This window comes from Ictidomys tridecemlineatus, chromosome 9 (assembly GCF_052094955.1).
Source record: "Ictidomys tridecemlineatus isolate mIctTri1 chromosome 9, mIctTri1.hap1, whole genome shotgun sequence".
NCBI classification, from domain to species: domain Eukaryota; kingdom Metazoa; phylum Chordata; class Mammalia; order Rodentia; family Sciuridae; genus Ictidomys; species Ictidomys tridecemlineatus.
In genome coordinates this window covers 110,939,727-110,962,660 of record NC_135485.1, presented here as the reverse complement: position 1 = coordinate 110,962,660, position 22,934 = coordinate 110,939,727, and the positions used below count along the sequence as shown (strand labels likewise).

General features: G+C 32.3%; 1 protein-coding gene across 3 annotated transcripts in view; it reads left to right on the top strand.

Annotated features, from left to right (window-relative positions):
* The window catches only part of Ccser1 (coiled-coil serine rich protein 1), a 1,159,332-nt gene that overhangs the window by 380,005 nt on the left and 756,393 nt on the right, over positions 1 to 22,934 (top strand). For all 3 annotated transcript variants that reach the window (XM_078021918.1, XM_078021919.1, XM_021734708.3), the window contains exon 6: positions 12,996 to 13,200. In XM_078021918.1, coding sequence (XP_077878044.1) covers positions 12,996 to 13,200 — 205 coding nt within the window. The remainder of the gene's footprint in view (positions 1 to 12,995; positions 13,201 to 22,934) is intronic.

The following is a 22,934-nucleotide window of genomic DNA, read 5'->3' as shown; positions in this document are numbered from 1 at the left end:
TAATTACCCAAGAGTGGTCAGTGTGGCAAGGACCAGGACACAGTGCAGGTATGTGTTGACAGAGGAAGTACAAAGGAGACTGTCCTCTAATGTTGAAAGAATAAAATGAAATATAGCATCCCAATAATGAATTCTGAATATCCATGCAGCTGTAAGAGTCTAAAACAAACTCAGATCACAAAAAAGAACTTGACATGAATATATCAAAATGTATAAGGGAATTGGGAAAATCTTATACTACATTTTACATTTTGTCTGGGCATTGCTCAAAAGTATAATATAGAGTTCTATCATACAAGTCACAGAAACCTACTTTTGCTCACTTCATAAGAAAAAAGTGTGTTTATTGGAATGAGATTCACTAGCTAACAAAACTTGAGCCACTTGAGTGTTTCTTTAACAAGTTAGAAACAAACAACAGTAATTTTAGAGACCTAAGCTGGAAGCAGAAGCAAGACCAGCTATATACATCCAGCACTTCTTGTTCAGAAATTATTACAATTCAAAATGCTGACAGCAGAACATCATACCAAAGGTAAGATCCTTGTTGAAGTGCACAGGTCACAGGACAGTGTGTCTGTCAGGCCTTGAGTAGAAGGGATGAATAGGAAGCACTTCAGACTCTAACACAGCTCAGGGTTCACATTGCTGGGAACCAAAGTCTTAGGTCACATGACCACTCAGGGCAGAGGGGGTGGGCCCTTTTTTAGCAACTCCATCAAAACTCCATGCATTCATGGAGGAGAGAAAGGGAAGGAGTTTCTGAGAAGAGGACAAAGGAACCATGAACAAAGAAACAGGAGAATTTCTTCGTGTGCAAGGAAAAAAAAAATGGTGTTCACGTAAAAAAGGTAAAATGAGGATGTCTTTTTTCAACTGCCATGGCCAGCTTCTTAGAAATTGTCTCCAAGAACATAGATAGTTCACCAGTGCTCCTGTTGTACCTCCAATGGGTCATGTGAGGACATAGAAACTTCAGTGATTCTTAGTGATATTTTATTTTCCTAAATAAATGTCAAATGTCCCACTATCATCGAGTCGTCTAACGAAATATTGAAGAATAAGAAAGGTTTTTAGGTGAAAAAGAATGAAAAGGTCACAGAAATTACTCTGAGGTGAAACTACTATGTTTCTACTAATCAGTATATTTGTGACTTTTGGAGTTGGGCATAATGAGCTCATTGAGGTTTAGCCAAGCCCCTGTCTCTGAAGAGGGTGGAGAGGTTAGACATGTACTCTGCAGCCAGATTTTCTGTGTTTCAAGTCTAATTGTGCTACTTGTGTTCTATTCAATCCACATACCATACGTAAATTATTAGTGTCATAACTATTAAAATAATCTAAAAGGTGACTTAATTTAAGATATAATTCAGATTGATAATGAAAACAGATTTGATTCTTTTCAGCCATCCAAGAGTAAGTGAAAATCAAACATATGATTATTTGGAGAAGACTCATTTCTTAGGATGGACTCAATTTATTTTCCAGGGTTTTTGTTTTCTTTCTTATCTTTCCTAAATGGGTACTTGTCCCTCAAGAGGAAAGAGCAAACTGTGGGTTTTATTTTCATCAGCTCTTCTTTGGTTATGTTAAGAGAAAGACTGTATTTTCTTTTTCATCCTCTTCTCTGCTTCAAAGACAATTGAACATTGATACCAATCTGTGTTTCTGCTGCTTGTGTAAAAGAGAAGCCATCCTGTGCCACCAACAACCACTGTTATCGGGTTTCAAATGTCAAGTACACATCAGTACAGAAAGAAAGAAACTGAGATAACATTCAGAGAGGAATATGTTTGAGCCAGAGATACAGTCCAACTGTCTGAGCATCTATGTCTTCAAGACAGGAGTTAGGAAAAAAAATCATCAACAGAAACCTAAAACAGTTTGTGCCTTCTGCTTTATCGTACCTTGTGATTTATAGCCACATATCATGTTTCTATGTATGACTGTAGTATTTGTCTGTCTGGGATGGACCGATGAATAATGGAAAGGTAATTCAGCTACTTTAATCTGAAGCATTTAAATCAGTTTAGCTGTGACACTTTGTCTATGTCACCTCTTTCAAGGGCTAGCAACAGAATCTTTTACTAACTCAAGGATTTTTGTTTGTTTCTTGCAACAGACATTTATACTTTGACAGTTCTATGATGTAAAATTATGTATAAACCATGTTCTATGCTTTTCATTTACACCAATCACCTGGCCTGTTATTTATACTAAAGTCCAATGGTTTCTCTGTTTCAGAGAAAGGATGAATATTCAATTTCAGGGAGAAAGAGAATAGACACTTTTTATTTCCATCCACTTATGGTTAACTTTGTAATTATTTACAAAATAATTACATTTTTAGAGTCAGTGCTATTTCACGATCCTACCTGTTTGCAGTATGATTTTGCTATCATAATATTTATTATTATAATATTATCATTAAGATTTGAAGAATAGTGCTTTGTCAAAGACATTTTCTAATAAGCTATCCAAACATTTTCTTATGAAATGATTTCTTAGGAAATCATGACTGATTAGGATATTATGATACATATTATCATAATATTTATATCACAAATATAAATATTTAAGATATTTATATTTGTAAATTTAATTGTAATAAATATTTATTATTAATGAATGTTTGAAAGCAAAAAAAGCCAAAATAGGAACAGACCTCCTTGGACCAGCAATGCTTTATTAAGCACTGAAGGGGCACATTTTCAGGAGGAAAATGGCAACTGGTTACAATAGCGCTTTGATTTTTATAGGGTTTAAGTGAAATTTAATCATCAGAGCAGAATATGTAGAGACTTAATCATATTCGCCTAATCATAGCAGAATGTGTCAGTCAGGCAGTCAGGGAAATTGTTGTAGAATGGGAAATTGTGAAAGTCCAGCGCCCATTATTTTTCTTGTCTCCCTGGGACCCATTATTCTCCTTTTCTCCCTGGGAGTTGCTTTTCCATCTCCTTCAATGTTTCACATAAGTTTAGGAAATACAGGGTTAAACAAAGTTAGAAGGATTTTTCCCCCTTTTGGTTTGTGAAGCTAGCTATGTTCTACTTACTGTGCACTATATCTGCAGTTACTACTGTAACTGTTAATAACCTAGACTACATACTTGTAATCCAAAGTAAAACTATCTCTAAGTTTCATAGACTGAGTTATAGTTCACTGTGTGTTATTAGTAGTATAGCTGAGAATGAAAGTATCTTAAACATGATATAATTTAACGTATAGGACAGGTATTTAAAGAAAGCAATACTTATTCATTAATAATTAGTTAAATTTCATCTGCTTTCTAATTTTTCTTAATCTTACTACAGGCATAGAATTTTAACTCACTCGGCACCTATGATTCAAAAGCCATTCAACTTGTACGGTTAAGGCTTTGGGACAATTTATTGCCTGGGCCTTCACTATATGCTTTTTATTTAGTTGGTATGATCTTTCAAATAAATGGAAGATGTTTTTGTCAATGAAACCAAAAGGTTATCCTCTACTGAAACTTTATTTTACATTAAACTAGTTCTCATAGAGAATAAGTCTCGTGCCTCAGTAGGAACTGGATATCAGCTCACAGTCCCTGAAAATTCCCATAACGCTTTCTCCTTGTGAATTGATGTGATTTCTACATTCTTTCTCCATCCTGATTTTCTTTAAAATCTTTGGAATTATTATTATTCTTTCTGTTAACTGTCATTGTTTTTATTCCAGTTGTTAATTTCTTTTATTTGCATCTACCCCTAATGTACTGACTCTGAAGCTTTTACATTTTTGAATAGGTTTTCTTTTGGTTAGACTCTAAAGATAAATGTAAAATGTTCTTCATGAGAAATCATGTGGACAGGGGTTTTGTGTATGTGAAATGGCCATGGATTCATTTGTTCAATAAACACTTGCTGAGATACGTCTGCAAGCTAAGCATTTGGACATAAGAAACCCACTGAAAGAGAACCTTATAATTTCAAAGAGTCTACAGTCATGGGAAAGAGAGAGATTGGAATGTGGGAAGTGAGAGAGAGCTGTATAGGATGCTACTGAACCAAAGACAGGAGGCAGCTAGTACAGAAGGTTTGGAGAGGAACTGCCTTGGGTAAGGGGTGGGTGGATGGAACAGTGCATGAGTCAAATCTTAAGGGAAGAGTGTAAATTAGCCACCTGGATTTCATACTATATCATAAACTCACTATATCCTGGGCAATATATGCATCATAAAGCAAGACAAATATATGACTCACTAGACTGAGATTTGTGCCCTGGAATTCATACATATAAAAGTAAACTGGATCACCTTTTTTTTAAATATGTGAGCAAGTCTGTCAAGATATTAGGGAGTCCTCATTTTTGTGTACTATGAAAAAAAAATTTCCAGTTAAAATTAAATATTAGTCATCACAAAGACTCTTTGTTACCTCAGAACAGAATTTCTGAAAGTTGGCTGGTAAGATCGATGTGGCTTTTATTAATCCTTCTCAAATTGATATAAAGCCCTGTGACTGTAAGATTTAGACAAAGCAATAATCTCCAACTCTTTTTCTCTGGGCAAGTATTGGAAATTTGAGTTTCTCAGCCACTATGTATGATACCAATTGTTTTAGGTATTCTCCTTATGCTTATTTACAAAGTGAGGATTATTTTCTTTTTGGAAACATTACTTTCTAGATTATACTTTCCTACCTAACACTTATTATACTTAGATCACCAGGTACTGAATATTACATATGAAAAGCAGACATTGAACTAACAACTCAAACTACATAGCTGTCTATAAGTTATATAATTTAAGCATATCATTGTTGGTGTATATTATATTAGAATTGCATTTTAAGACTTTAAAAATGACCTATTTTCATATGTTGTAATTGACTCTCCCAGCTTATATTTGTGAAACATTGCATTATAATAATGTTACTTAAATATGTAAAAGCAAATTGAGAATATTTTATCATTTTGGTTTTTTTAAAAATAAATTCTGGTATGATACAAATTATCAGAAGCAAATATACATACAGTTATACCTTTTAATAATATTTCTTATGAATTATGTCTAAAAGCCTTCTAGATGTACTCCTTAAATGATCATAAAAGAAGAATTTCACACAGAAACTTCTAAAACAAAAACATTAGGTTGTAACTATTTTATGTGATGATGAAATAGGATGGATTTGATGGTGGTAGTTAGTTTTGAAAGATTAATTAAATTTCCTGCATGACTCTGAGATGCAGTAAGCAAGACACAGCTATTTGAATTTATGAATTTATTTTCAAGAATATAATTTCCATCTCTATAAATGATCACATTACTGTTTCTGTTACAATGCAACTATAAAACCCTTATCATTGGAAAGAAGTTCATAATAGGCAAATCGTATTGGAGCTAAAGTCGGTGACTTTAAAGAAACGATTTTTTTTCAGAAGCAGTAATAAAATTATATGTTCATCTGTACATATTTTTCACCAAAAATATTTAAAATTAATTAGAGTACTTAAGGTTCAGACAGCAAATATATCTAACAGGTGACTATAAAGTATGTATCACAAGTAGCAATGAATAATTCCAAGTTATCTAAAACTTAGGTATGGAATATTATTTTCAACTAGTATAAAATACTAGAGTAAAACTCTTTCCTTTTTATATTTGAAATTTACTTGACAGTTTAGAAACAACTTATTGCAACAAAATTGAACTTTTATCAATTTTTAAAAGCTCATCAGTATCCTAAAAAGAATAATTCTTTAGAGACCTGATTTTTTTCTTTTTTATTGTGTAGTTTAAAAGGTCCTAAATGAAACCATTATTCCAAATAGTTATGAATGAGTGTGTGGGAATGATTTCCTGATCCCCACCAAAAGAAATATACAATTTGAAAAGTGTCAAATATAAAAATCTGCCAACACACCAGAAAATTTACACTGTGTGTCACTTGCAGTAAAGACTAGAGAGAGGCATTTTAGGTTTTCTTTTAAAAAACTGATTCCTATCTAGATACAAGAAGATCAGCCAGTCTGTGAGATTTTCTAACTTTAGAACTACTTTTAGAATATCAGGTGACAGTAAATAAGTGTTTGATTTGTTATCAACTTGAAAAAAATATTTTTGATGATTGTTTGTTCAATTTTCTTTTACTTTTAGTTCTCTGTTAAAAAGAATTAATTGCATTATTAATCCAGACTTAAAGACATAGCATACTAAATCCAACATCTGCAATTACATAATTAATTACAAGGTGAAAAATACTCATGTATGCACAGATTTTGTGTGTAGATTTATGGGTATACATTCTTTCTTTAAATAGTAATTTGGACCATTATTATAAGTATTTACAATAAATTTAATGTAATGTAAATACTTTCAGCTCTCTTTTCCTTAACTCTAATCCTTTTCATATGTGGACTGCATTTTAACTGACTCTTAAATCACACATGAAAACAAAAATAAAGAATGGGAGAGGAAATCAAAAATAATGGGAGAGGAAATGCTAATGAAAGAATGGCATGTAGAAAAGGGATTGGATATAGACATCCAAGCGAGCCTTTTTTATTGTCTTTGTCTAAAGACAAAACAAGAACTTTAAACAATGAGTGAGCATATTTGCACATATAGACTGTCTATTTTATCTAAACTTTTTGAAAAGGGAAGTATCACTAGTTTTAGTTAGTAGTAGTGGAAATCCTTACCATTTAATCTAATTTCCTAAGAAATGTTAAACTCAATGGATAATAATTTTTGTGCACTAAATTTGATTACTCTATCCATTTGAGTATTGCATAAAACTGTACAAATTTTTACAATTCACTAATGAACATGAGATACAAGTAATGCCCATATTGCCCTGAAACATATTAGTCTCTAAAATAGACAGACAAATATGTACACAATTAATTACATTATCCCATCCGTATTCTAGATTTAATATCCTTCTAGGAGGAATATATCCTTTAGCAATTATACTTTAGAATATAATTATAGAATTACACTTGAGAATATCTTTACCTTCAGATAAGATGAAGACCTAACTCATTAAACAGACAACAAATAAATTACTTGTTTATCAAAAAATTCAGGGCTGGAGTTGTGACTCAGTGGTAGAGTGCTCACCTAGCATGTGTGAGGTACTAAGTTTGATCCTTAGCACTACACTAAAAAGAAAAAGAATAAATAAAATAAAAAAATTTAAAAAAAATTTAAAAAAGCAATCTAGAGTTAGGAAATCTGCAGAACTGATTAATTCAGGGCAATAATAACATCAACAAAGATGCAGGTCTATTCAGTATTTTTGTTCTTCAGTTTTCCCACAGCTGACACTTGATATTCTTGAGATATGCCAACAGTTTCAAGAAATATATCAAGACAAAACAACATCCAAAAGAAATGTCTATCACTTTCTGTTTAACTTTTTATCAGAGAGGAAACATTTTCCTGAGTTTTCCTTTTAGACTTCAGCTTACTTCTTTGCACCATAGGTGAACAAGCATTTGAACAAATTTGAGAATTCTGTTTTATTTGTTAAAGAAACAGAAAGGATGTATCCAGGAATGGTGGGACAGGCAGCCAATGAGGTTTGACATAATAAATCCCATCCTTTCAGAAAGAGAATCAATTGGTTTTGAAGTTTTCATTTGTTTCTATTATAGAGTGTCTATTTATCAGCTGGGATACATCATCTTTTTATTTATTATGATTATTTTTTTCTGTAAAGACTTCAAACATATTTATAAAAGCTACTTAATATTCTTGTTTCCTATTTCCAATATTGGTCATCTCTGTGTTGTCATCTCTTTGCATATCTACGGATTTTAATATTTGCCAGACATTGTGTATGACATGTTTTTTAATCTTTATTTTTTCTTTCCTTTACAAAAACAGTGTTATTCTAGCAAGTATTTAATTTACAAGTAGATAAGATCGATTTTTGAGGCTTCTTAAATGTTGGAACTCTTATTATTAAAGTCTCCCAGAACTTTGAAGTTCCTTTGTCAGTGGCACTTATTCTCCTATATCTTCACCACAATAAAAACCACACTTTCTTTCCAAATTCATCCAAGTTCAGGGCCCTAAAACCACCACATTGGCAGTATGTGTACTTATTGTTGTTTTGATATATCTTTTTGGCACCTTGAAATCCATCTGTCTTGACCTCTTACAATGCATTGTAAAATTTTAAAAATTAAATTTGGTATAATGTACATATTATTTTTCTGTTTTAAACATGGAATATAGATTATTTAACCAAGAATTTTCCTAGAGTTCTCTTCAAATTATTTTTTAACTACATATTTGATAAGTATCACAAAAGAAGCCTTAGCATAAGAAAAAGGAGCCTATGCTTTTTTTTGTGTGTGTGTGTGTGTGTGTGTGTGTGTGTGTGTGTGTCAGGGTTTGAACCCAAGGAAGCTGAACCACTGAGCCAGATCCCCAACCACATTTTCATATTTTATTTAGAGACAGGGTCTCTCACTGAGTCGCTTAAGGCCTTGCTAAGTTGCTGAGGCTGGCTTTGAACTCACAATCCTCCTGCCTCAGCCTCCTGAGCTGCTGAGATTACAGGCATATGCCACTGTACCTGGCAATCTATGCAGTTTTGATTAGTGGTATACCAGATGCCAAGGTTTCTCTGGAGATGTGATTTATTGTAAGGTAGGTAAGAGAAAGGATGAGAAGTGGTGAGGCAGTTATGTCCTGTCATAAAGAACTACATTGGTTATGTAGAGGTGTTTGGAGTGTACCTCACCTTTTTTCATATCACAAGTGCTGGTAAAATAGCTTGATATGGGTACATTTTTATCTAAATGTAATATGTTAAGTTCTGATAAAAACTAAACTACTACATGGAGAGATCCTGTATCCATTCCTTCCAGAAGTAACTAGATATCCAATTATAGAACACACTCCTAATCCTCTTAATCATTGGTTTGTCTTAATCCAATCAAGTTGACAATTCAAATTAACCATTGCAAATAGCATACATTTACATCATTGTACCTGTCTTAGAAGTATTCAAGGGAAGGTTGAATTCACCATGAATAACCAGGTTTATTTTGAAATGAAGCTTAAATTAAAGTAAGTTTTCCAAATTAAGGTTTTTAAAAATCATTGTTTTCTGCAAATCTACTTAATGAAGCTTTGGGAGATAGTCATATACATGTGTTTATTTATTATATTAGGCAACTAGAGGTTACTATTATTTTTCTTTTTCTTGCAAATTGGTTGAGAAATCATAGTCACATTACAAAGTATAAGTCATTGAGATACCTGTTAGCCACAGACGATCCCTGTAATGAAATTTGTCAGTGCACTAAATAGGAAGTGTGCATATGATATGATCTCTGTGCGGCTGACATGATCTTGTATTTTGTTAGTCATTTTGGCCATTATATTGGGAAGTTTTCAAAAGATTTGAAGACTTCTTGTGAATGGGAAGAAAATGTTTTACTCTCAAGGTGATATTGCTAGTTATAACTGTGTGAAAAAATGATAAAAAGGCTGTTATATTTTTTCTCTGTGGTAGGAAATAAAAAACTTTAATCACCCTATAGTTTTTGTCAAGATATATATTTTCCCATTAAACTTGACTGACATACTGAAAAACAGAATTACAGTAGAACTTCGGAACTAGTTTTATAGGAAATTCCTACTACACAAAGAATCATAGTGACCACATGCAAAGCTAATATTCTGTAGTAGTTTAAGTTTTTTAAATACCAGCTAAAACTCTAAAATACTCTAAATTTTCAAGAATACATTTGATGTAATATTTATAAACATTGCTATTAATCTCAAAATTTTTATTGCTTTGGCACTTATAACTGAAAAGGTTCTTAAGTCTTGATTTAGTTTTATCTAAATGTTACTAAATTTTAAATTATACAGATTTAATCAGTTTTATAAGCATCAAGGCATGTGTAAATATTATTGTGTAATTCTACTGAAGATTCATAGAGTTGACACAGAGAAGGTGAACTGTATATAAATGTTCTCAGTGGAGATTACACTGTCTTTGCGTTTTGTTTGTAGTAGTTATGGTGATTAATGAACCACTGTGTCCAGCTTCAGAATCATACTTTTTTTCCCCCATGGTAAGGGATGATTTTTTTTGGTATACAACACATTTGTTAAGTTTTCTGAAACCATAATAATTCAGAGAATTTGCTGACAGTGAGGTGTATATCTAGAAGTGCATGAATTGTATTATCAGGTGAGCCCTGCTAATATAGGAACAGAGCAAGACTTGAACCTAATAATATCCTCACTGTCTTATTTTGGGTTGTCTGTACTTGAAGAAACTATGACATCTTATTAAAGATTTTTCTTCTTTACTCATCAACCGTGGGGATTATTTTATTTTTTAGTTGAATTTACCCAGAGGAACTTGCATATTTGGGACCCAATAATGTTCTCTTGTTATAAACATTAATATTTAATATACTGAACATGTTATTGAATATTATTAATTATAAACCATGGGTACTACCCAATCAGAAGGCCAGTAAATAAACGTAAAACAAAATGGTATGCTGACCAATGCTCTGAGTAACAGTCCTGATTGATATTCATTTCATCAACTGCCTTGACCTAATTAAGAACAGTTTTGATTACTACAGGTTTGTAGCAGATCTGTTTTTTATATAAAAATAAAATGTTCAAAGATAAATTTTTCATATGTGAAAGAATATTAGTTAATATTTTTTGATATAATTAATAAGTTAAAAATATGGTGAAGCTCTTGAAGCCAGTGCCAGAAACCTATTAATCTTTGCAATTTAAGCTGGTGTTGATCTGTGGGACACAATATGGATGGTTTTAGTAACTGTGAAAAATGTCACTATTCTCTGTTTGGGGAATTTAGATACAAACTATTGTGATACAAAACAAATGGTTAGTTTTATCTTCTAAATTCATTGTTGTGCATGTGTCTTTTTGACTATTTGAAAATAACAGAGACCCTTGCATTTTTATCTATGTCTGTATACTATTATTTTCTGAAATACATGGCATGATCCTTTAGCTAAATTGGAAAACAACAAACAAACAAACAACAACAAAAAAAAAAACAAAGAGATGCCTTGGTACTTGCTATACAGGTTAGGTAAAAATGCAAATAAAATAATATAGCCTCAATTAATTTTATTCAAATCTTGTTATTTATCTTGGGAATAATTTAATTTTTAAATTATTGAATAATTAATTAATAAAATAATTAATTGTAAAGAAAACACACTCCTGAATCACACTCAATTTTTTATTGATCTTCATAAACATATTTATTAATATCATTGTTGTTTGAAGTGATAATTATTATTACTGTCTTTTTATGTCTGTAATAATGTAATAAATAAATAAACAACTAGCAATTTTGAGGAATGACTGACTATTGGCCAGATATTTTGCTGACCACTTCATATGTGCTAATTTATTCAAATTTTGAACAAGTCCAGAGAAAGTAGTTGTAAAATGAGTATTATCATTTTTTACATGAGGAAATAGATAGATACATAAATTTTCTCAGAGCTAAAGAAATGGTAGGTGGGTCTGGGATAAATTAACCTAAGTGCATTTGCAAAATAAGATTTTCCCCTTACTAATAGAATGTATTTAATAATAGGTAATGTTTCTGTGCCCATTGTAACTCAGGCAGTCTTATAAGGACTTCATATATATGTTAGGTTAGATTTGTTTTGAAACTATCATCTGTTCTTGTTAATCTGTATTTTGTCAGTTTAGAAGAAGCTGTCTTTCAGGAGAAATGAGCTCTTTGTGTTTGAGTCTTTTCCTTCTACTCTCTCAGATTTTCCAAGTGGGGTCCATAAATTAGACTGACAAAAGGAGGATTTATAAGAGAAACACAAATAAGTTTATTAATATGTGCATTGCATACACACACAGAAGCACTCAGAAATGAGTCAATCCTAGGCGTGGTCAGCTTGGGGCTTAGATGGCATCTTATCCTTTTAACAAAAGAACAATACATTTTTAGAAAAGTAACCTAATACAGGGACTTTGAGTTTCTAGGACATCAAAGTGTGGCATGGTGAATATATGGGGCAAATAATGGGAGAAAAGCCTAAGGTTAGCTACATGGATTCCTCTGCTGCCTTATCCTGACTCATGAGAATATAGGGTTGTCTCCAGTAATTAACTCATATTCTTCCTGGTGGAGAGAGGAGAGGAACACTTTTGTAAATGTATATCTGATTTTATGTAAAGGTGGAAGACAAAAGAACTATTCTTATATCCATTTCTCGGTTGCCTTCAGTTCAAAATGATCCTTAAGCTAAAGGGGACATTTTTGGGGGTGGCATGTGTTGCTTCCCTTCACATGCTAATTCCATCGTAGAGTTATACATTTCCTGTTTTGTTTCACTTTTTTTTTTTTTTTACATAAATCTGTCAGTAAATAACTATGTGACATGGGGCAAGGATCAGTTATATTCCTGGGCACCAGTATTTTCCATATGTCAAATGAAGGTTTTGGTGTTCTGTTTTGTAGATAGATACGAAAAAATTCAGCTCTAAAAGTTTAACAGGTTGGCAGGACAATGACTAGCTTTCTTAACCACTAAAATTGTTATTGATTTCTTTATAATTTAATAAATACCAAATATATTTTGTCACAATGTTTGCTGCTTAAGCTTTTCCTTCCAGTTAATTTTAAGCCCGTTACTAGAACCACAAATATGAAATTTTTCCTTCCAGTGATATTTTTGTTGAATCTCAGAATTTTTAAATGAGTTAACTAAGTATCATGTGTACATGAAATGCTAATTAAAGAATGATCGTATTCTAAAACAGTAATTGTCATTGAATCTTGCCACTAAATATACAATTAAGTCATTTCAAAATGTATGCAGAAGATCTGAATGTTTTAAAAGACTACTTTGAAGAAATTATGAGGTTCACAAAATGTTTTTTCCTAGCATACTATAGACATTAATCTGCAACTTTGGAAACACCCTAAACATGCTACATTATAATTTTTGTTCTTTTTTTTTTTCCTTGTTAGGAATCTTTCCCTGAAATTAACAAAAGAAGATCAGGAATCCAGGTGTTCCCATCTAAGCCGAATGCCCAGCAGTCCATCAACAGATTGGCCCCTACAAGGTGTGGAAGAAAATGGGGGCATAGATTCTCTGCCTTTCAGACTGATGTTACAGGACTGCACAGCAGTGAAGACGTTATTATTAAAGATGAAGAGAGTTCTTCAAGAGGTAATGGTTTACTCTAAGATTAATGTCTTTTAGCTCTGGCAGACAATGAGGTCTTAGAAGTGCTTAGACTCTACTCTGTCAGTAATTAACTATGTGACGTGGGGCAAGGGTCATTTAGACTCCTGGGCACCAGTATTTTCCATATGTAAAAAGAAGGGTTTGGTGTTCTGGTTTGTAGATAGATACTAAAAAATTCAGCTCTAAAATTTTAAAGTTCTATGAAAGAAAAAAATTGATGCTAAGTTTCCCATTACTGAAAGTGAGGAGATATTGGCATCAGTTATAAAGTTATGTGTGTGTGTGTGTGTGTGTGTGTGTATGTATATATATATACATACACACACACACACATATATATATATATATATATACACATATATATTAACAAAGCTTTTGAGAGATCTATTAAATGTACTTCATGTTAATGATAGTGGGGCTTTGCTTATATGATACCATAAAAGTGTATTTTTGTACCAAAAATAATCAACCCAGGAAAATTAAATCTGAAGGTTTGAATGATTTTGTCCATTGAGTACATTTATCCACCCGCAACCTGTGCTCATTTACTAAAATGTTGAGCATGTAAAGAAAATATAATAGGATTCTTTTACCTTTTTTCCAAGAGTTAGACATTCTTTAGCATTCAAATATGTTATGGTATTATGGTATCATTATAATATTTATATTTTTGAAAATTTCTATAAAATATATGTAGACTAATACTACTTTATAATATGCAGAGAATTTCAGTGATTTTAAATTAATTACTCTAGTAAGTAAGATTTCAAAACCATAACCTGAGATTTGTGACTTCATATTCAAAGACTTTTATTACATAATATTACCTTTCAATAGATTTGTCTTTATTAATAGGAGAGTCTAATGGTATGAGAACAAAAGATATTTATTATTTAGGAGAAATATTATCATTGTTAAAGGGCTAGGCGGAAGCCTGAATCTTGAGATCCCAACTGACTGGATTCAGTCAACAGCCCACATTGAGAGTAAGGGAAAATTACATAAAACAGAAAAATGAATTTATCAGAACTTTGCACAAACTGGGAAGACAGCTAGTTTTCCTTCTCCTAACCCACAGAAACATTCTATTTTTTAGAAGGGATCATTAATGGATAACAATTGCCAAGAAAGATCATGTGTCAATTCAGCCAGCCTGTGTACCCTGGAGTGGAACCTTGAGATATATTGAATTCTGGTTTCCTGGTCCTTCCACATCCTGTTATCTCCAAGGGACTTGTCTTTGAACTGTTGCAGCAGTTTCAGCCTCTTTGCTCAGCATGAAATGGCAGTCTGTGGTATGCAGGGTTGGAGAAAATAGTGTCAAGAACAGGTTGGCAGGAAAATGACTAGCCCTGAGAAAACAATTGAGACTTAATTGAAAATGCCCAATTTTAAGGGAGTCCATTATGTTATGACTGCCTTATAATAATGATTACTAACATTTAACACTTTGATAATAGTAATTCTAGAAACTTTACTGGGGACCAGAATTGAATCAGGGAGAAGGTAGGCAATCTAAATGAAATGATTATATAGGCTATTGGAGGCATCTAGTGATGTGTTCTCATTAGCCAATGTAAATACATACTGGAGAAGGTCTTTTTTGTGTTTGTGTGTCCCATACATGTTTATGTCACTGGGGTGGTCTTTGTGCCTAAACTTTATAAAGTAATATGTTAGAATATGCTAGAGTTTTATATATATATATATATATATATGTATATATATATATATATTATTTGTGTATTCATATATTTATATATAATTATATATGTATAATTCTATAATTAAATGGATATATAATTTTGTATATCTATTTAATTATAGAATTATACATATATAAAACTGATCTCTGAGAATTTCAGTAACTTTGTGAGCTGGTGGTTAAGGAATGAAATTAAATTGAATAAACAACACTCAACAAATTATGTTTTAAAAAGGCTAATCAGCATTCAAAACTCATTTCCTCTTTATTTTACTACTGTATGTACTTGCAAACTTCTATACACTATTGGAGTTGTATGGTAAACTTCTATATAATAGCAGCCAAGCATCCTTCCACTTGTACATTCATTTATATCATTTTGATAGCTCAAAACCAGCCATGTAGGAGTATTTATGCCATGGAAATTGGCAAACAACACAAATTAGGGCTTTTTATTTTTGGCAAGTCTGCTGTTAAATATTTACCAGCCAACACTATGTCTGACTACATGGTTTCTCTACTGACAGCACAATATTTTTAAGCACATGAATAGGTAAGACAGAATCTCCCCAACCTCTAGCTTAACATGCACTCTGAACCTCTTTGAACAAGACAAACTTAGTATCACCTTTTTTTTTTTATAAGAAGATAGTAATCTTAAAGTCTGTAATATTTCCCTATTTAACTTTCTACCTGTCTCTTTGGAATGAATTTTAATAATAAATCAATACCAGTAAAAGAGAAGTAGGAAGAACCAATAGGAAGAGTTGAGAGAGTTGAGTTGTTTTGAGGGTACTTAATTTCACAATTTTGAACTATTTAGTGATATTCACTATAGAAGAAATTCTAAGAATTTAGTGAGATTGTTTTTATATTTCCATCCATTTTTCTCCCTTAAACAGAACTAAATAGAATTGAGTTTTAAAGTGATGTTTGATTACTAATGATTATACATGTTTGTGCAGCTAATTCAGATCAGTTTTTATTACAAACAAGTAAAAGCAATTTGGGGGTGAGTATCGAGGATTGAACTCAGGGGCACTTAACTACTAAGCTATGTCCCCACCTGTTTTTTGTATTTTATTTAGAGACAGGGTCTCCCTGAGTTGCTTCCTCACTAAGTTGCTGAGGCTGACTTTGAACTTGAGATTCTCCTGCCTCAGCCTCCAAAGCTGCTGGGATTATAGGAGTGGGCCACCATGCCTGGCAAGTAAAAGCAATTTTATTATGATTAGCATAGACAACTGTTTTTAAAATAAGATAATCATAATAGATACCTTTAAAAATCATCAATTGAATTATTCTCTAAGCTAAAAATTTTTAAACTACAAATCAAATTTCATTAGTTTATTGAGTTCACTACAAATTATTCATCTTTGATTAAAAATATCTTTTTAATAAAAGTCCAACTTTTGTAAACAAATTATTTTGTAACTGTGAGAAATCCTTATTATTTATTTTTAAACTAAAGTAAGTACTTAATTTTAATACATCTCAGCATAATATGGCCTTATTTGAGTTTTTATCTTGTTTATGAGTTTCACAAAAGTCCTTGTGAAATACACAGATACTTTAGTTATCTTTCAGTAACTCTTGTTTTAATAGCATTTTATCACATAGGTATTTGTTCATACCATATCAATCCCCTCCTTAACCCCATTCTAATAACATTCCTTAAAATTTTGCCTTACAAACTAATATATATGGGCACATTTTATAATAAAGTATCCTGAAAAAGTAAATTAATTGAAAAAAATGGATTTCGAGTCTTAAGTATTGATTTTATATATTAATTTTCATTGATCTCTTTGAAACCTGTTACTTGATAGAATTCGATGCATTTATGACATTTTCAATTTAGTAAATAAAGATTTTCTCTCTGACAAAAATAAAATTATCATTTGTTATTTTGAGGGGACATATACATGTTTCATTTGAAAATATTCAGATCTGTTGGGTGGGTTGGCACATGTCTGTAATCTCAGCTATTCAGGAGGCTGAAGCAGGAAGATCCAAGTGTGGGATCAACCTTGTCAACTTAATGAGAGCCTGTCCAAAAATAAAAAATTAAAAGAGTTAGGGAAGCAGCTTAGTGAGAAATCACCCTTGTGTTCAATCTCCAGTACTTAAAAAAAAAAAAAATCTTCTTTTGGTAAAGTATCACATTTGAAATGATTTTTGTAGGTTTGTTTAAATTTTTTTTTCATTGGCTAACTGCCTTGGATGCCATTAAAATTCTAAATCCCATTAGCTCATTCAGAATGTTTTCCCTTTTAGCTAATTTGTCTTTAACTGGAATTTCATTATTCATTTCATACCTACTTTGGGTTTTACAAAAAAAAATGTTCATCTATTAATTTATTTTGGGGATTAGTAATTCCTCTAGTTTGTGCTGTCATCATAGCAACATAAATAATACTTAACTAATCCTGCTTTGTGAATTATGTTTGCTCTGCTAATATATAATATGGACTTTCAGTTAAATATAATTATTAAAGTGAATATAACAGGAAAAAAGGAATACACAAGTGTGTTTGTGTCTGAATCACTTCAGGATAGAAACCAGCTATGGAGGTACCTAATAGCTGAAGCTCTGAAGAATCTTCTTCAGCAAGCCCAGTGTTGGGTCCAAGCATGTGAATGCTGAAGGCTTTCCAAGTGATTCTTCCATGAATCCCGGAATAGAAGCACTGGGCAAGGACATTGTGTTACAGAGTGTATACATTAAACACACTTGCCCTAAATACTTTTCAAAATTGCCTATCACTCTTTTTCAACTGTTCATACATGAGTGATGTCCCAGTTTCTGTAGTATTTTCAGAATTGTTCCAATCCTAATTTTCCCACCTACCAAACCAGTTTCCTCATTGCAGTCAGACAAAAATGAATATATGATCATGTCACTCTCCTTTCTATACATCTTTGAATATTCCATAATTGCCTTCATAATTTTCTCAGTAGCTTCCATGACAGTCTACATCTCCTAGCAGCTTAAACAATTTATCCTTCTTCATAATAATTATAAATCTTCTCTTTTACAATGAGACTCTAAGGTGCCTAAAGAGAATGGTTTTGTAATCTTGTCCCTTGTTGTGTCTTCCCAACCTATCACATATTTGTGGCTTCATATACAAATGAAAGAAAAATACATTCTATTCAGATTCTAGCCTGCCTTTAAAGAATTGTTAATGGAATATAAATGATAAACTTGAATGCCTGATGGAATAAAGATCAAACTAAGTATATAGCAGGTTTTCCTCCTTTAAAAGAAGTGTAGACTAAGCTTTTCAAATGAAGTCACACAGTGATAATTACTAGATTTGATTTAATCAAGACCCTGAGAAGCCCTGAATACTAAAAATGGTAGAGATAATCTGAAGCATTTCAGATCCTTCTCTGGAGTAGATAGCTCTGGTGAATACTATATTAACTATATTTTAATTTTTTTCTAAATCTTCAAGATTAAAGGAAAAGCCTAAGGGTTTAAAGATTTTTTTTCTCTATAAGTCACTCTTTTCAAATGTAGATGACTTTATTTTGACAAACCATTATTGTAACTGCAAAGGAAAAGTATAAAATGTAAATCATTGTAAAACCACCAATCAATATATCTAATAGTTTTTATATGTAATAGTATATCAATATATCTAATATCTTTATTTTTCTGATATTTTTCTAATGGTGCTGTGGGGATATCTAAGATATTAATTTTGAAATGGGCCATTGTGGATAATTTGAATGTGTTATGCTAGAATTCGGGACCCCCAAAAGACCACCAGAGACCAAAATTGATGTAAACAGCAAAGAGGTGTTTATTGTGAGCTAGCTTGGTCCTCCGAGCACACACACAGCAACTGGTGATGCTGAGAGCCCAGGGTTTGCAGCAGTTTTATACATTCTTTGTAGAAGGCAGGGACCCCCACATACATCATAGCATCTCTTAGCAAATCATCACACACTGCAGGAAAATCAAATAACAACTCTAAAACATGATTAGCACATTCACTGGCGGGAACAAGTTGGGTAGGGGTGACTGGTTACTACAAGAGGGGGATTCATTTGAACTGATTGGTTTAAACCACCACGAGGGATGTATGTGCTGAACTATATACTTTCCCAACATGTTATCAACCACCATAAACTACTGGGAGGGTCATCTGACATCCCAGGTATTTTCCCTGTCTCATGCTGATTGGTGGCTGCTAGGGGGTTGCTATGGGTCCCCATCTAGCCTGAGTCAAGGACACCAGGCACAGCAGATCTCTCCTGTTATTTGTAGATAAACAACTCAGCAGGGTGGGTGTGTGCCTAGGAGTGCTCTGTGGGCCTTTCCAAGGACAAAGGTCATGTCCCTTCCTTGGACAGGCTTTGCTCTGAGATAGAGGCTGGTTTTTCAAATGGAATATCACATTCCCACATTCTTTTCATCTTCATTCTTTAAAAATCATTTGTTATTAAAATGCACTTGTATATTCCCACCAACAATTTTAAATACCAACTCCTTCATTTAAAAAAGAAAAAATAAAGAGTGATATTTGGTCCTCTGAAATTCTACTGTCTTCACTTTTATTTTTAGTATTAATGATAAAAATAAAGGCAATTATGGCAAAGAAGGAGAACTGTTTTAATTTTTCTTCATTAATTTTTTCATATAATACCATCATTCTACAAAAGAAAAAATATTTGCTATATATAGAAATAGGATTTTTAAAATTATTCTGATTAGATTATTGTGTTCTTTTTTTTTTTTTTTTTGATATCCTTATAAAATTTGCTGTAGTCTATGGTATGTGACCAAGAAGAATACTGGGAAGGGATTTCAGATGCAAATAAATAGTTGTTTCTAGTAAGATGACAAAGAATAAGAATGTTAATCAAAGAGTGTGTCCCCTGTCACACCCACATACCTTTTGTTTTTGTACTTAAGAAATTAAAGTACTAGGAATGTAACTAGAAAATTTCCTGAATAAAAAAAATTAAAGTTAAATGTTAAATAAACAATATACTGATATAATAATGAGATGAATCAATTATAACAAAATATCTAGAAAAGTGAAAATCAGGGAAATATTTATTTGAGAATCAATGTGATTTTCGAGCATTTAGAGATGACAAAAATATTTGGAACATGGAACATTTAATAAAGACCTGCCACTAATTAAAGAGCTCTTACCTATATTTTTTTTCCTGTAAACTATCTAATAATTCAAACTTTGATTTCATTTTCTATGAAAAGAATAGTAACTAAAAACATGAAAGGATAATTTTCAATGTGAAATGCTTACATTTATTTTAAATATGAATCACATTTATATGACACTGTGTTTTGAACTTAATTTATCATGTTTCCATTTTGTTTCTTTTGCAAATTTTAGTGAAATGATTTCAAGAGCTGTAATAGGGATTTTATAATCACTGACATTTTCCTATCAGAACATCTCAAGAACAAAAAAAAAAGGATATTCTATAGAATAGGAAGTCTAGAAATGGATAATTGTAGAGAAGGGGAATCAATAGTAGAAAATCCTAGAGTATGAAAATATATCAGAAGTTAGAAATTAGTGTCATACATTTTTAAGTCCTTGGCATAATTCTCCACAGCCTTTAAGTTGTTTCCTATTTTCTTGTTTCTCTGAGTCATCTTTTCTTATAAAGTTAGCATATATTTACAGCTGTACAGTTTTCTCATTCTTTTTGGGGGGAGGATGGTATACCAAGGATGGAACTCAGGGGCATTTGGCTACTGAACCACATCCCCAGCCCTTTTTTGTATTTTATTTAGAAACAGGGTCTCACCGAATTGCTTAGTGCCTCACTTTTGCTAAAGCTGGCTTTGAACTCATGATCCTCCTATGTTAGCCTCCTGAGCTGCTTGGATTACAAGCGTAAACCACTGAGCCCCACTCAGTTCTCTCATTCTTAATCTGATTGGAAATATTGTATCCAAAGTCTTCTTTCATTTTCCACTATTAACGTTTCAAACTTAAACTATAAGGTGTTCCTGTGAATATTTTACATTCTTTTTGGATTGCCTATGAAATTTATCTGGGGTTTATTTAATTAGACAAAAGCATACTCACAAATCTTTTTAAAGTAAACCTTGTTCTGACATGAAATGTCAGACACAACCTCTTAGTCTTTTACAATTGCTTTTGATGGGGGTATTCTACATTGCATAGTCTAAAGCCTTAACCAAAGGCACCTTTTGTCTGAGTGAAACACCACCTTTTGTCTTTCAGAACAGCTCTGAATCTACTAAATAAATTCCTGAGTTCTACATTTTTACCTCTGGATGAATGAGGTTGTAAGGCTTTTGATAATGACCTGTCTTAGATTCATTGAGAACTGACAGGGTACTCTGTAAGAGTACTCTACTTGCATGAGGACTAACTATAAAGAAATATGATTTGAATGGGACTCTTTTTCTATGTAAGCAATCTTAATTTTCAAAAGTCCTCCAGGAGAAATTAGAGAAGGTAGAGGAAAAAAAATTTCCCTGTCCATAACCTCCTTTCACTTACAGTTTTATTGCAGGAAGTATATTATTGTGGTAAAGACAACAGAGGCTTGAAATGATAGATGTATCTCACTTCAGCCACACAATAACTACTACAAGATGATTAAGGTTTTTGAAATTATTTCATTATATGTAATATTAATGATTACTATTTTATAGGGTTATTTGTACAATTCCACAATTATGTGTGTGTGTGTGTGTGTGTGTATGTGTGTGTGTGTCTCACACCGGACATACATGGACATGAGATATGATAATAATCTTATTTACAGGTAATTACTGACTATGGAAAATAATTGAGATTTCTTCATTGTGGGGGAATACAACAGTAAATTATCTTCAATAGCATAAAATATTGTATGTATGAATAATCATTCAGTATTAGTAATTATTAATAAAGGTTTTATTGGCTGATTCTAAAAGAGAAATATTTTGCCATTTATGCTTCTTCTGGACTCAGTATAACAGCACACTTGACATGATGTTATTTGGTAAAAGAAAAAAAAACTACTACATGTCAGTTGAATTTTCTGTTTTCAGTTCAATATCTAAGAAAGTTGTTACATGTGAGAAATCTCAGTGACAGACCCTGGTGGTAGCAGTTAAAACAGACAGAAGGGAAAAGATGTGATATGTTTTGGAAGTAATGTCAACAGTTCTTGCTGGTGAATTGGAATAAGGTTGTGATAGAAAGAGAAAAAGCAAGAAAACTCTGAAAGTTGTGATTTTAGTTAGGAACAGATATCTCTGTCATCCTGAGCCTGGGAATACGAAGAGTTGCCTGTGTGAGGCAGAAGGAAGCATGAGTTCCATTTTGGGCAGGCAAAGGTTGAGACTCTTATTTAAATATTCACGGTATCAAGTAGAATTTTGAATTAATGTGTCTGTACACCCAGGCAGACCAGGGCTGGAAACACAGACTGAGTGTCCATGATGATATAGATTTTGTTTAAAGTTATGGAGGAGAAAATATATGTTTATAAATATCATAGGATGTTCCAATATGAATAAGGATCAGAAAATAAGCAAAGAGTGTCCAGTGAGAATATAGAGCCTACCAAGAGGCCAAAGGGGCGGAGGGACAACAACATTCCATCCAGATGGTCAACTTAAGAAATGGTGCTGAGAAGAAAGTAGGATTAGGAAAGATAAGCCATTAGTGGGTTTCAAGATCCTTTCGAGTTGATTCCCAAAGCATATTACCTAGCCTTTAGGAATTTACAGCAACCAAGTAAAGTGTTAATTTATAACACCCAGTCCTACAATAGAGATAATAACCATTTCTGGCTGGTTCTTAGTGGTTGAATTAGTGGTTCATTTCTTTACAAGAAATCGGTCCATGAATTGAAGAATATGAATATTAAAAATAAATGACCTAAGTCTCAAAATTCTATTTTAAAGTGTGACCAATTTTAGTTTTAGAAATACACCATAGATTTATGCCTTTATATGTGTACTTTGTATTTTTTTGCATTACAATTCTTAATACACATA